The 15,751-nt window shown below is 41.8% G+C and overlaps 1 protein-coding gene across 1 annotated transcript; it reads right to left on the bottom strand.

Annotated features, from left to right (window-relative positions):
- Nucleotides 1-815: 815 nt before the first annotated feature.
- Nucleotides 816-12,299, bottom strand: MAGOH (mago homolog, exon junction complex subunit). Its single transcript, XM_023188309.2, has 5 exons — nt 11,412-12,299; nt 9,386-9,444; nt 7,404-7,514; nt 2,534-2,616; nt 816-1,049 (listed from the first exon to the last, which is right to left on the bottom strand). The coding sequence occupies exons 1-5, from the start codon at nt 11,497-11,499 to the stop codon at nt 950-952; spliced, it is 441 nt and encodes a 146-aa protein (XP_023044077.1). The 5' UTR covers nt 11,500-12,299; the 3' UTR covers nt 816-949.
- Between the last annotated feature and the right edge of the window lie 3,452 nt (nt 12,300-15,751).

The raw sequence follows: 15,751 nt of genomic DNA, 5'->3' as shown, positions 1-15,751 counted from the left end.
TAATGGAAAACTTTTCTGAGACCAGACGTTTTATTCTGTATCATGTAAGAAACCAAAGCATTTTCCCCCACACTGAAATACCTATGAAAACCTAAAATATTTGTATCTATAAAAGTTGATTTTAAAAACTCCAACCACCATACTATTTCATACCTAAATCATCAAACCAGTGTTAAATTTCTTTAATGATATTAATCCTTTTTTTTTTTTTTTTTTTGACATGGGGTCTCGCTCTGTCGCCCAGGCTGGTACGATCTTGGCTCACTGAAGCCTCTGCCTCCCGGGTCCAAGCAACTTTCCTGACTCAGCTTCCTAAGTAACTGGGATTGCAGGCTCATGCCACCACACCCAGCTAATGTTTATATTTTTAGTAGAGACAGGGTTTCACCATGTTAGCCAGGCAGGTCTTGAACTCCTGACTTCAGGCAATCTGCCCGCCTCAGCCTCCCAAAGTGTTGGGATTACAGGTGTAAGCCACCACATCTGGTCTAATTTTACAATTTTTTGAATCATTATCCAAATAGGGTCCAAACATTGTATTATGTGTCTCTTAAGTCTCCTTTATAAGCTCCCATTCCATCTGTTTCCCTTGTAATTTATTGAAGAAACCAGGTCATTTGCCTTGGAATTTCTTCTCAATATGGCTGATTGAAGTCCCACTGTATTTTTAAAACATGTTCCTGTATTCTCTTATTTCCTATAAAATGGTAGTTATATCTAGAGAGTTGATTAGACTTGACTTTGGGGCAATACTTCACATAGAACGTTAGTGTTTTACAAAGTAATTGAGAAGCGTTCACATGTTCAGGTCTTTATAAAATAATAAAAATGGGATTTTATCACATATTTATTAAAGACAATCATTTATAGTTTATAAAAAAATACTGCCCTGATATACACAAAATTTTCTACTCCCACCCACTCCCCCATGTCCACACCAATATTCAATCTAGATTGGTTTAATCTTGAAGTGTAATCCAATAAGACTGAAGACCAAACACTTCAGGTCCTGGACAAGATAATAAAATACTCGTAAGCCTTCTGGATCCCTAAAATGCAAAAGGAAAAAAAAAAAGTTTAAAACATTGAGATAAAACTGGCAAAAGATACCATTTAATAATCCCAATTATTTCTCTATCAAGATGTTGCAAAGGAACATTAAAACTTTGCATTAGGGCATTAAAACTTAGACCAATCAAGTGTCCCTAAAAAAGGAAAAGACTATAAAATGGGTATATTATGAGGTAATTTAAATATGCTGAGTTTTTAATATAGGGAAATGCTTACATTAAGTGAAAAAATATAATTAAAATAATCAACTATTTTTTATGCTTCTTAAAAAGTATATATTCTATGAATGCACAGAAAAAAAGACTAAAAAGAAACACTGAAAGATATTAATAAGGGTTGTCTGATTGATAAGATTGTGGATGACTTTCCCCTTTCTACTTTTCTACCTTTCCTGTATTTTCTACAATGAGCATATATTACTTTCAGAGTTAGGAAAACTTTTTAAAAAGTAGTAGTATCACGCAGGACCAAGAGGTTGAAGATTACTGTGGCATTACTGGCTAAGAAGAAGGAAGAGTGTCCACAGGAAGACAATCATGCCCAACATTTGCTAAAAGTGAGCCGTATCTAATCCTGAATCCTCAAAACTTAACAGCCAAAGAAGTTGCCAAATTCTAAGGATTCCTTGTAGTACATAGGTTCATGCCTCAACTTGATAATCTACACCACTGACAACAGGAATTTTAAAATTTTTATCCCTTTTCACCAAACCAATGCTTTTGTAAAAAATAATAAATTTAAGGCCAGGCATGGTGGCTCACGCCTGTAATTCCAGCACTTTGGGAGGCCGAGGCAGGCAGATCACCTGAGGTTGGGAGTTCGAGACCAGCCTGGCCAAAATGGTGAAACCCCGTTTCTACTAAAAATACAAAAAAGTTAGCCAGGTGTGGTGCCAGGTGCCTGTAGTCCAAGCTACTTGGGAGGCTGAGGCAGGAGAATCACTTGAACCCAGGAGGCGGAGGTTGCAGTGAGCTGAGATTGCGCCACTGCACTCCAGCCCAGGCGACAGTGCGAAACTCCATCTCAAAATAATAATAATAAATTTAAAATTAAAAATAATTTGATCCTAAAAAAATGTCAAGTTTCACTGAAGTCAGATTTTAAGATGTGCCAGTCTGAACAGTCACACTGAGAAAGCTATTCAGACTCGGTAACTCTACGGTTTATCATGAGCACTCTTTAGGCATATTCCAGTTTTTGTTCTGGCTGCTCCTATGCATTAATCTGTATGTGTGTGTCAACAAGAAGGTCGCAGCAGCAATGGCTGAATGAAACACCAAAAGTAATAGGAGCAAGTTTTCAAAAATAATTTGGGGTCCCTCCCTAACAAGGAGGACAAAGCTGCCCACCTGCATTTTGCATTTGCCCCACATCTTCCCATAATAGTCCCAATTTGGTTAAGGTTTCTCACCAAACTGCTCCAAAACAGACACAACTGGATATAAGGATCATGCACACTTACTTGGATTGATTGACATCAATAAGGGAACCAATTTTTGATGTTGTAAAAGAAATGTGTTCATCTCCAATGACGATTTCAAGCTCCTAAAAACATTTTAGAAAATCTAAGTAGAACTGGGTTTTCATCAAACACACAGAAGGATTAATCATTTGCCAAATCACACAAACTTGACTACAGACGGTCACAAAAACAAGGGCAGTTCACTCTGAGCACTGAACTGTGCTGGACACTAGAAACAAGAGATAAATACAGCTCATATTTAAAAGAAGTTGTACCCTCAAGACTCTACCATTTCTCAGATTTGGAAAAAGCTACGTAGGTTTTTTTTTTTTTTTTTTTTTCCTGAGATAGTCTCGTTCTGTTGCCCAGGCTGGAGTGCACTGGCACGATCATCTCGGGTCACTGCAACCTCTGCCTCCCAGGTTCAAGCGATTCTCCCGCCTCAGCCTCCTGAGGGGCTGGGACTACAGGCGCCTGCCACCACGCCTGGCTAATTTTTTTTGTATTTTTAGTAGAGACGGGGTTTCACCATGTTAGCCAGGATGGATTTTTTTGTATTTTTAATAGAGACAGGGTTTCACCATGTTGGCCAGGCTGGTCTCGAAATCCTGACCTCAGATGATCCGCCTGCCTCGGCCTCCCAAGTGCTGGGACTACAGGCATGAGTCACTGCGCCCAGCCTATGTAGTACTTTGTATGAGTTTTCATCGTCAACAATGTGGAGTAACATGAATATATCTGTTTTAAAAATACCGAACAATTGGACTGGGTATGGTGACTCACACCTGTAATCCCAGCACTTTGGGAGGCCAATGCAGGAGAATCACTTGAGCCCAGGAGTTTAAGACCAGTCTGGGCAACTTGGCAAAACCTCATCTCTACAAAAAAATACAAAAACTCGCTGGATGTGGTGGCGTGCATCCGTGGTCCCAGCTACTAGAGAGGCTGAGGTGGGAGGATCCCTTTACCCCAGGAGGTCAAGGCTGCAGTGAGCTGTGATCTCATCACTGTACTCCAGCCTAGGAAACAGAGTGAGACCCTGTCTCCAACAACAACAAACAAAAACAAAAACCAAAGGATCTAACCTATCTAGGCAACTTCTAGACCTTAGGTTTGATCCCCACTTTGTCACTCCCTACCTGTATGATGGTGGGTCTCAATTTCCAAACAATGACATGAGTACCACAAACCTTCAAAAAGTATCTGTGTAGCCTGCTGGGTGCTCGGTATTGTTCTCACTGCTCAGGACAGATAAGTAAAACCAAGCAAACCAAAGATCTCTGCCCTGTGGAATTTATATTCTTGTGAGCCCTACTTACTTTTTCTTCTTTTTGATTCATATATACTCTTTGTTATAATTTAATCAGAAAATAGAAAAAACTGAGATATTTCCAATACTCAGATTTATAAATTATTGCCATACTTGTGTCAGATTTTTTTAAAAAAGAAATAAAATATTACAAAATTTATGTCTATCTCCCATTCTGTTCTCCCTCCTGTATCCCCTGATTTGTTCCATTCTTGTTTCAGATTTGGTAGTATGTTTTCACTTACTTCTTTTTAGATACAGGGTCTCACTCTGTCACTGAAGCTGAAGTGCAGTGGTAGGATCATAGCTCACTGTAACCCTGAGTTCCTGGGCTCATGCCATCCTGCACCTTTAGCCTCCCGAATAGCTAAGACTACAGGTATGCGCCACCATGCCCAGTTAATTTTTAGGGTTTTTTTTTTTTTTTGTAGAAAAAAGGTCTCACTGTGCTGCTCAGGCTGGTCTTGAGCTCCTGGCCTCAAGCCATCCTCCCACCTTGGCCTCCCAATTAAGAAAAAAAGTGCTGGGAATGTAGGCATGTGTCACTGCGCCTGGCCTAGACGTGGTAGTATTGTTTTAAAATTTTTACAAAAATGGTCATATTATACATACTTTTTTGCATTTTTCATTCCACATTGTTTTTGAGATTTATCAATGTTGAGTTACACAGATCTAGCTCATTAGTTTTAAATGCTACAGTATTCCATTTCCCTACTGAAATAAACTTAAGTTCTGAATTTTTGTTCCTATAAACAATGTAGCAAGAATATTCTTCTATACATCTCCTTGTACATATGTGAAAATGTCTCCATATAATTCCTAGTGAAGTATTTTAAATGTTCCCAGATACCACAAAATTACTCCCTAACGCGGTTATACTAATTTTACTCTCACTCTTTTCTCGTATCATTTTTTAAACTCGGCAGATTTTTTCTGTTGTTATTCTAATGGGTCTGAAATGGTATCTCACTGTTGTTCTTTCATTTTACAAATGAAGCTGTAAATCTTTTCACATTTATTAGCCCCTTGTTTGATCTTGTAAGTTATTCATAACCTTTGCACATTCTGCCACGGGACTGTCCTTTTATTACTTTCTAATTCTTTATATATTCTGGATAGAAAACTCTTGCCAGTTTTATGTTTTGCAGATATCTTCTTCCAGTCTATGGCTTATCTTTCAACTTTATCTTGCCATCTTTTGTCAAACCTAAGTTGTAAAGAAGTCAAATTTACCAATCTTACCCCTTAAGGCATTTTAAAAACTCCTTCTCTACCCAGAAATAATAAAAGATAGTCTATATTCTGTTTAAATTTTTTGATTTCTATAGCCTAATTTAAAAACATTCCATAAATATATTGTCAGCTGTCCTGGTACAATTTGTTAAATAACTCATTCTTTTCCCATTAATGTGAAAGTCCACCTCTGTAGTATGCTGTTCCAAGTTTCCATATATTCATAAGTTGGTTTCTGGGCTCTCTATGCTGTTCCATTGGTTTAGCTGTCAATTCCCGAGGCAGTATCATACTATAAATGACCACAGTTTTATAAGAAATCTCCAGTATTATTTTGGCTACTCTTGCCTCTGATTTTCCATGAATTTAATGCTTATTCTATTTGATTTTAAGGGGAAAAAACCCTACTGCGATTTTCATTTGAATTAAGAGTGAATTTATAAATTACTTTGTTGAAAACTGACATCTCTATGATACTGAATCTTCCCATCCACAAAAATGATACATATTTTTGTCCTTCTATAAAGCCCTTTCAAGTTTTGTACATCTTGTTAAATGCATTCCCAAGTTCTTTATTAACTTTTCTTGTAATTATTAATGGGATTGATTTTAATTACAGTATCCAATGGCTTATTGCTGGTATAAAGGAATATGCCCTTTCCTCTTAACAGAATTGTTGTGATGGTTGAACGAGTTAACAGAAATAAAAATTTTATAAATGGTAAAGCAAAATACATATATATGATATTACTGAGATTCCTTGAACATAAATTAAAGTTAACTTTAGTAAGTATTGAGGGTAGGATTTTTTAAAAAATTCTTGAAGGGTTGGTCCATCATTTTGAGGTTATTAGGCATGAGTTTATATGGGTTTTCATATTAATTTAACAAATTATTATTGAGCTTTTACTATATATGGGCACTATTTTAGTCACTGGAGATATAGCAGTGAAAAAATTGAAAAGCAAGTAAGACAATTTTAGACAATAAGTGCTACAAAGACAACACATATTGTGATGAAATTGAAAGCAAAAAGAAAACACACACACACACACACACACACAAAGACAGCACAAAAGATCTTTTTCTTAATGATGGGAAGAGACTTCTTAGACTGAATGGATAGGCAAGACATCACTGAGGAACCGACTTTTGAAGACCTCAATAATAGAGACAGTCTTGTACAGAGTTAAAGGAAGAATATTTTAGGCAGAATGTGGCAAGTGCAAAGGCCCTGAAGTAAGAACCACCTAGGTATTTCTGAGGAACAGAAATGAAGCTAGTAAGGTTTGAACACCATGAGACTGGAAGCATGGTAAAAGATAAGGTGGGAGTTTAAATTTTAAGTACAGTGGGAAGCCATTGGAGTTTAAATCAGTGGAACACATAAGCAAATTTACATTTTTAAAGATCACACCGGTCAGGCGCGGCGGCTCACGCCTGTAATCACAGCACTTTGGGAGGGCAAGGCGGGTGGATCACCTGGGGTCAGGAGTTCAAGACCAGCCTGGCCAACATGGTGAAACCCTATCTCTACTAAAAATACAAAAATTAGCTGGGCATGGTGGTGTGTGCCAGCTACTCGGCAGGCTGAGGCAGGAGAATCACTTGAACCCAGGAGGCGGAGGTTGCAGTGAGCTGAGATCACGCCACTGCACTCCAGTCTGGGCGACAGAGTGAGACTCCGTCTCAAAAAAAAAAAAAAAAAAAAAAAAAATTACATTGGCTTTCAGGATGGAAAAATGGATGGTATGGAACAAGAGGAAAAACAAGGGAACCTATTAGGAGTCCAGAAGTCTGGATTAGGATGGTAGCAGTCAGAGTGAAAATACCTTTTCTGTTAATTCAGTTCAATATGACCATGGCTTTTATTTTTTAGTTACCAAAAATGGTGCTCGGAATGAATATATAATGTATATAAATACACATGAATTTAAATACATATACTGAATTATTTGCATGATTTTCCTTTCATTAGATTGGTGAAATAATCATGTTCTATTTATCTTTGTATCTCCACAATGCTTTGTCCATAGTAGTTAGTAAATGAGATAGGTAGCAAAAGCTTTAAGTGGAGGAGGGAGTGTGCGGGATCCTAAGAAGAAATTCAAGGCTGGGTTCTTGGTGGCCAGCAGCACTTGTTCTCTCTGTTCCTTCCTGTGGGATTAATGCTTCCTTAGACCAAGGTGCTTGCAATCTGCTTTCTGCAGGGGTGAACACCACCACCACCACCACACACATGCACACAGTTTCACTATCATATGCAGAGCACTAACCCTCATCTTATTTGTAAGATTTCTGCACTACAGGATAATCAATAAAACATACCTGCCGGCCCACTCGGTCAGGAGGAGGCCACAATGCATCATCCTCTTTGGTAATTTCACTGTCATCAATTATTCTCTTCAGTTCCTCCATCACGCTTTTATGTACGTAAGCCTGAAAGCAAGTTAAAAGACAAAATGTATGTTGTATCCTTAAGCAGTGCTTTGACTCAGATAGTGACGGAAGATAAAAATAACTGTTTCTGCAGACTTATTTCTGGCAACTCCTTAGGTGGGAAGACATTCATGCTCAACCTCGGCATGATGCAGGTGAGGGACAGGGTCAGAAGTATACAATAAACTGCACCTCAGTCCCCCATCTAGCTGTTACTACCTCCTGGTACATCCTGTTCACATGGCCCTTCTGCCTGTCCACATAGCCAACTCACAAAGAAACCCAAAATAGATCTGTGAATGCCCCCTGCTATGGTTTGAATGTTTGTGTCTGCTCCAAAATTCATGTTGAAATTAATCCCCAATGCAACAGTGTTAATGGATAGGGCCTTTAAGAGTTGACTGGGCCTTGAGGGCAGAGCCCCCATGGATAGGATCAGTGCCTTAGGAGATAGCTTAAGAGAACTAGCTGGCCCCTTTCTTGTTCTTTCACCATATGAGAACACTGCATTCATCCCTTCTGGAGGATGCAAAAACAAGGCACAGTTGTGGAAGCAGAGACTGGGCCCTCACTAGACACTGAACCTGCCAGCGCCTTGATCTTGGACTTCCCAGTCTCCAAAACTGTGAGAAATATATTTTTACGGCTTAAAAATTATCCAGTCTCAGGTATCTTGTTATAGCAAAACAAAAGAGACAGCGACACCTACATGCCCTGGTTTATTTTTTTTTTGAGACGGAGTCTCACTCTGTGGCCCAGGCTGGGGTGCAGTGGCGCAATCTCGACTCACTGCAAGCTCTGCCTCCCAAGTAGCTGGGACTACAGGCACCCACCACCACGGCTATATTTTTTTGTATTTTCAGTACAGAGGGGGTTTCACCGTGTTAGCCAGGATGGTCTCGATCTCCTGACCTTGTGATCTGCCCGCCTTGGCCTCCCAAAGTACTGGGAATACAGGCGTGAGCCACTGTGCCCAGCCAGTTATTCTTAACTAGGTAATATGCTCCTGAGGAGCAAAATGTATTTGAAAAGATATGCCTGTGTAAAAAAATAGTGAGGATGTTGACATGTGTGAATAAGCATAAAACTGATAGCTAAAACAACAGTATGAAAAATATATGCTAAGACATTTTCAAAGGTGGCTGAGTGGTTAAAAGAGTAGCTCTGATAAAGCCTTAATGATGTAGTAGAAATCACAGAAAGGAGAATACAAACTTTACTGGGGTAGGATTGGGAATTCCTGCTGTATTTCTTACTAGCAGGGGTAACTCTGAACAAGTCTCATAATTAATATCTGGGCCTTTATTTTCTTATTGGTAAGGGGGCGATAATACCCTCCCCCATCACATGGGCTTATAATCAGGGTTAAATAAGATGCCATGCCTGACATCTAACATGCATTCAATGATATCAACTGCTTTCCCATGTTCCCTTTCCCACTCAGATGCAAATTAAATAGCTCTCCATTGTGTACTATGTGCCAGGGAATATACAGAACACTTTAAGTATAACATATTTAATTTTATGACAGCACTTGGGAGTGGGAGGTGGCTTTTATTTTCCCTGTTTTTGCAGGTGAAGAAACAGAGACTTAATCAAGTTCAGCCAGGAACTTGCCCATGGTCACATGGGGTAGTAAGCAGCAGACTCAGGGTTCAAACCAAGGTATGTCAACGGTTACCAGTAACTGATTCCACATTGTAAAATAAAAAAATCCCAACTAAAAGATGATTTGGGAAATAATCCAGAAGCTGTCTACAGACATGTGTCTCTCTCCCTGTTCTTTACCTTTCAATACTACTAGATACAACAAAAACAATGCAAGACAAAACGCTGAAATGTAGAAAATGAAGGACTCTCAGAAGGCATACCTCTTTTCTGATCATGACATCATTCTTGTAATTGCTGTTGTTGGCATATCTTAACTTCCCTGTGGGGACAAAAGCCAAATTCAACATATAATAAAAACATGAATAAAGCATCAATGCCATACCAAGATTATCGGCAGTTGCCTAAAATGTATCTAACTTGCTCAAAGTGTCTAAGAGATTTATTATTTACTCTTACGGTAGTTCAACAATACTAGTCTTTCAGTTCTTCATTTCAGGCTTAAACAGCTAATTATACAGCTGACACTCAACTACTGCAAAAAGCAGCTCAGGTGACGTATAAACACCCGCAGGCTCTTTTCTGACTTTGTCGAATCACATTTTTGCAGGTGAATGTCCTGAAAACAGGCATAGTAAATGATAACTTACCAGCACATAGGACCTCCTGAGGCTCAAATGAGTTGTGAAAACATTTTGAAAACTGTAGGATGCTGTTTACATATATTATCATGTGACTGTGCCACACACTATTTCTGTGATGGAAAAGCTGTTGCTTTTATCACTGAGCACATTTGGTACACAAGACCCTTTGTCCATGTGTGCATCTAACAGGTTAATGTGAGTATATGGTGGGGATGAGGAGAAGATAGAAGGAAACAGAAGACATGTAGACTAGAAGACATACATGTGAGATGAGCCCAGTGAATTTATTCCAACAGCCTCTGTGCCGTCTCTCTGCCTCAAGTTTCTTCACATTCAGTTCACTGTCCATACAGTGGACAAGGTGATGTGGTAACAGATCTATCAGATTAGGTTACACTCCATCTCAAAAAAAAAAAAAAAAAAAAAATCCGAACTCCTCAACATAGCATAAGGCTAAGCAAAGCCCCTGCCTGCTTTTCCAGCCTCACTCCTGCAATATTCTTCTCTCACACAGCTGGAGTCCAACTACTTGGTTTCTGCCTGAAACATCCCAAGCACTTTTTGGTTTTCAGCCTCTTTGCATGCTGTCTAAAATGCCTTCTTGACTCTTCTTGGTCTCCTAACCAATACCTCACATCCCCTCCTCCCATCATTTTATGTAGGAAGCCTCCTCTGATCCTCAGGCTTGGCTAGGTGCCCCTTCTCTGCTGCAAGTCTCCTCGGTTTCTTTTTACCACAACACCTAATACGCTGTTTGGTCCCTGCTTACAAATCCATCTCCCTCACAGTCGGTGCCTGTCAGATACATCTTTGTGGCCCACTTAATGGATGTTTTCTGTCATCTTTGATTCCTCTTTCCTTCACCACAGTGCCTCCGCCAAAAAAATCCTATCAACGATCAAAGTCCAGTTGGTTCTGCCTCCAACAGTTCCCTAAATCTTTCTCTCCATTTCTACTATCTCTGTAGTCCCAACCAACATCTTTTTTTTGGTGACACAGTCTCGCTCTGCCACCCAGACTAGAGTACACTGGCACTATCTCAGCTCACTGCAACCTCCGCCCCAGGTTCAAGCGATTCTCCTGTCTCAGCTTCCCGAACAGCTGGGATTACAGGCGTCTGCCACCATGCCCGGCTAATTTTTGTATTTTTAGTAGAGGCGGGGTTTCACCATGTTGGCCAGGCTGGTCTCGAACTCCTGACCTGAAGTTATCCGCACACCTGGGCCTCCCAAAGTGCTGGGATTACAGGCGTGAGCCACCGCGCCTGGCCCCCAACATCTTTCTTGTCTTGACAACAGTCTCCTAATCAATAGCCCTGTTTTCACTCTTGCCCATTCCGCACCCAATAACCAGGATGCTTTTTCAAGAACAGATCACATTTCTTCTCTGCTTAAAACCTTCTAAGCCCGGCCGTATCCCCAAAGAGTGGAACAGAGATTGGCACACAGTGGGCGTTCAGCCAACGTTTGTTGTATGGATAAAAAGACGCCGTGGAGCAGATACAGTGGCGCTCCTTTCAGATCCCCACTGCACAGGTCTCAGCCCCTTCCTCCTCTAGTTCCCCACAGATTTCCGACCCTCGGCCTCCCCACTCGCCCGCCCCCAGGCCTGGTCCCGCTCCCGGCAGGCGGCAGGCTGCTTTTACCGTCCGGTCGGAACTCAAATTCCAGGAACTCGTGGCCGAACTTGCCCTTGTGCCCCACGTAGTAACGCAGATAAAAGTCACTCTCCATGGCTCCCAAAAGACAACCGAGCCTGAACTTCCCCAACAGTAAGCCGCACTGCCGCGGTCTGCGCCCTACACTGACGTTTGCGGCGGCGCGCGGAAGTGACGTCAGGTCACGCCGTGCGTAGTGGAGGGATTCTTTCTCGTTAACCTATTCGCCCGGAAGTGGCAACAAGACTGCCACACCCCCTCACGCTTAGGAGGTAACGAACTTTGTTTAACCCGGAGGCGGGGCCAACCAGCTCCGCCCCTCTAGCTGGACTCGGGAGCGAGGTTGAGGTTGCTACCCGCGGAGTTCTCTCCAGGCCTGAGGCCGAGAGCCAGCCAGCTGCCTACCTCTGGGCTTTGAACGCAGGGTCTGGTGACTTCGCTTAAAGATCTCGGGCGGAACACCCTGAGCCTTGCGCCCGCCAGGCTCAACCTCAGTTCACAGGACCCCCGACTTGTGTGAGTCGTACACCGCTCTTTACCGTCTCTGGACCTAGGGCTTCTCGGCAGTAAAATGGGGTGAAATGACCCGACCTCCCCGGAGGATGCCGCGCACGATGTGTGTGCCTCAAGATGGCTTCCATTGACCTGAACTGTTAAGAAAGCCCTCCTCAGTGACGCCTTCCCTGAATCCACAGTGGAGATTGCCGTTTCCCTGGAACTAGTTCACCCACACTTACCCATTTCGTCCTTTTCCACCTTTTATTTCTATCTTTCTGCCCCACTGATCTCTAGAATAGGTGCTGTGAGAAGTTAGAGTATTTGATCTCCCACTCCCTAGTCATCCCACTTACCGAGCAGTGATTCTCAGCCTGGCTGCACATTGGAATTACCTGGGGAGCCTCTAAAAATACTGATGCCAGGGCTCTATCCCAAGCCAATTAAAATCTCCAGCGCTGGAACTGGGCATTGGTACTCTTTGTAAAGCTCTCAGTTGAGTCAGAGTTGAGGACCACTGACCGAAGAGACTCTTTTCAGGGCAAAGTTGTCCTCTGTGAAGCCATTCTGGCTCTGGAAAAAATTTACAGTTGAATAGGGCCAGAGCAATCAAGATCATAATTATTTAATAGGAGCCTGCTTTCACTCATCTAAGTTCCAGGCTTAGAGAGAATGAATGGTTCTAGAGACAGTGCTGAGATGACATCATTCTTGGGGCCTGGCGACTAGAACTGTGTAAGACTCTGTAAGTCGGGACAGCAGTCTCTGATTCCTATCCCCAGTCTTTTTTTTTTTTTTTTTTTTTTTTTTTTGAGACAGAGTTTCGCTCTTGTTGCCCAGGCTGGAGTGCAACGGCTGGTTCTCAGTTCACCGCAACCTCCACCCCCAGCTTCCCAAGTAGCTGGGATTACAGGCACGTGCCACCACATCCAGCTAATTTTTGTATTTTTAGTAGAGACAGGGTTTCACCATGTTGACCAGGCTGGTCTCAAACTCCTGACCTCAGGCGATCCATCCGCCTCGGCCTTCCAAAGTGCTGGGATTACAGGCATGAGCCACCGCGCATGGCCCCCAGTCTTAACAATGAGTCCTTTTCTCCCTGAAAAAGCATTAGCAGCAGAGTGTAGAGTAGGTGTGGTGGGGGAAAAAAATGATTGGACACTGGTTAAAATAATCTTTTGTGTAACAATGACTCATTGTAACCAAAGGTGAACTGACTCAACTTTTTAGACTTCAGTTTCCTTCTCTTTAAAATGAGCATAAAAATGTACACCTAGCAGAACTGTTATAAGAAACAATGTCTCAGAAACTGTAAATTGCTATAAAACCATAAGACATTTTTATTACAAAACACTGCATATTGGTGGTAACAAGGGAACTGTATAAAAGAGAAGGGGGCTAGACACAGTGGCTCACACCTGTAATCCCAGCACTTTGGGAGGCTGAGGCAGAAGGATCACTTCAGCCCAGAAGTTTGAGACCAGCTTGGGTAACATAGGGAGACTTTGTCTCTACAAAAAATTTAAAATTTAGGTAGGTGTGGTGGTGCACACCTGTAGTCCCAACTACTTGAGAGGCTGAGGTAGGAGGATAATTTGAGCCTGGGAGGTCGAGGCTGCAGCAAACCATGATCACACCACTACACTCCAGCCTGGGTGATGAAGCAAGACCCTATCTCAAAAAAAAAAAAAAAAAAAAAAAAAAAGGGGGGGGGAACGGGAACCACCAGGTATCAAGCACCTAATAAATGTCAGCTCCTAGGCTGAATGGGATTACCTGTGCTTGTTTTTCGAATCATCACAACAATTTTGAGGTGATAATTAGAGTTGTGTAGAGGGATTAAGCAATTGCTACAAGGTTATTTTCCAGGAGTAAAATCATAAAAATCATAAGTGAATCTGGGGATCTTCAGATGTGGCAAATAACAAAAGTGTAGAGAAATTTAAAGGATACACAACTCCAGTCAGGCTGTAAAGTAATCCAGGTTTCTGGATATGGGACGTGGTGTAACTGAAAGAGCATAGTCTGTGTGTGTCTGCCGTGCCTGCATTCAGCATGATTTATTGAGCATCCACTGAGTGTCATGTGCAGGGAGGATACAATGTTGAGCAAGACAGTTCTTTACAGAGCTTGCAGAGGAGGAAGTTAAGGAGCATACAAGCAATTACAATGTAAGGATAAGATTACCAATAAAGGAAGCACAGAGTACTACTATGGAAGCACATGAGGTGACTGCTAATACAGTGTAGGGTCCTTAGGGAAATGTTCGTGAAGGAAATGTTCCAGACGGAGGCCCAGAACTGTATGATTAGAATATAGAGCAGTGAGTGATGAGGCTGGAGATGGGGCAGAAGCTGAATCATGAAGGGCTTTATAAACCATATTAAAAGAGTTTGGGCACACCCAAGAATATTGAATTTTAATGCCAGCAAAGCAGTTGAAGGGCTTTAAACAGGAAAGTGGAAATAAATGGTGGTGATACATTTATGGCACTTTAGAAAGACACTTTGGCTGCAGTGTTGTGGATTAGATTGGAAAATGAAAAGACTAGACGTATGACATTCAGATAAGTAATTAAAGTAATCTATTAGCTGGGCAGGGTGGCGTGCGCCTGTAGCCCCAGCTACTCGGGAGGCTGAGACAGGATAATTGCTTGAGCCCAAGAGGCGGAGGTTGCAGTGAGCTGAGATCGTGCCGTTGTACTCCAGCCTGGGCAACAGAGAAAGAGACCTTGTCAAAAAAAAAAAAAAAAAAAAAAAAACAAGCAGAATAATTAGCCAGGCATTGTGGCACTGTACTCCAGCCTGGGTAACAGAGTGCGACCCTGTCTCTTAAAAAAAAAAAAAAAAAAGTAAAGGAGATAGAAAAGTGGATGGATTTGAAATAGAATATCATAATTTAAAGAGTGGGCAAAGGAGATGAAGATGTGGCCAGAGAGATAGGAGAAAAACCACGAACATGGTATCATGGAAGCCAAAATAAGAGTATTCCAAGAAAAGAGTGGCTAACAGTGTTAACTACTGCTTCCAGGTCAAGAAAGATTAAGACTGAAAATGTTTACCAGATTTATAATCGAGGAGGTCCTGGATGACCTTGGCAAAAGCAACCCCAATGGCATGGGAATGAATGGTAGGGCAGAAGTATTGGGATGCAAGTAGGCAAAAATTGTTATGGAAGTACAGAGGTGAGTTATCTAACCTAGCCTTAGAGAGAAGGGAAGGCTTCCTGGAGGAGGCATTACCTAAGTGGAGTACTCAAGGACAAATAGGAGTTAGTCATATAGAAGCAGAGAAGGAAAATTTAGGCAGAGAATGCTGCGTTACAATTGATCTTAGGGGGCACTAAAAATAACTGTGACTTTGGGCAGTTACTTCGCCCATTTCCTCATCTATAAAATGGGAGTGGAGCCAGGTGCGGTGGCTCACACCTGTAATCCCAGCACTTTGGGAGGCCGAGGCGGGTGGATCATGAGGTCAGGAGATCGAGACCATCCTGGCTAACACGGTGAAACCCCGTCTCTACTAAAAATACAAAAGAAAAATTAGCCGGGTGTAGTGGCAGGGGCCTGTAGTCCCAGCTACTTGGGAGGCTGAGGCAGGAGAATGGCTTGAACCCAGGAGGCGGAGCTTTCAGTGAGCCGAGATCACGCTACTGCACTCCAGCCTAGGAGACAGAGCGAGACTCTGTCTCAAATAAATAAATAAATAAATAAAATAAAAAAATAAAATGGGAGTGGATAGTATTGATAGTATTTACCTCACCAAATTGTTGACAAAGATTGAGATAGTGTATGTAGAATACTGGTACACATTAGGGACTCAGTTCACTCCCCC

The sequence above is a fragment of the Piliocolobus tephrosceles genome, chromosome 1 (genome assembly GCF_002776525.5).
Source record: "Piliocolobus tephrosceles isolate RC106 chromosome 1, ASM277652v3, whole genome shotgun sequence".
Lineage (NCBI taxonomy): Eukaryota > Metazoa > Chordata > Mammalia > Primates > Cercopithecidae > Piliocolobus > Piliocolobus tephrosceles.
Note: the sequence above shows the minus strand (reverse complement) of the source record. Positions and strands in the feature narration are given on the sequence as shown.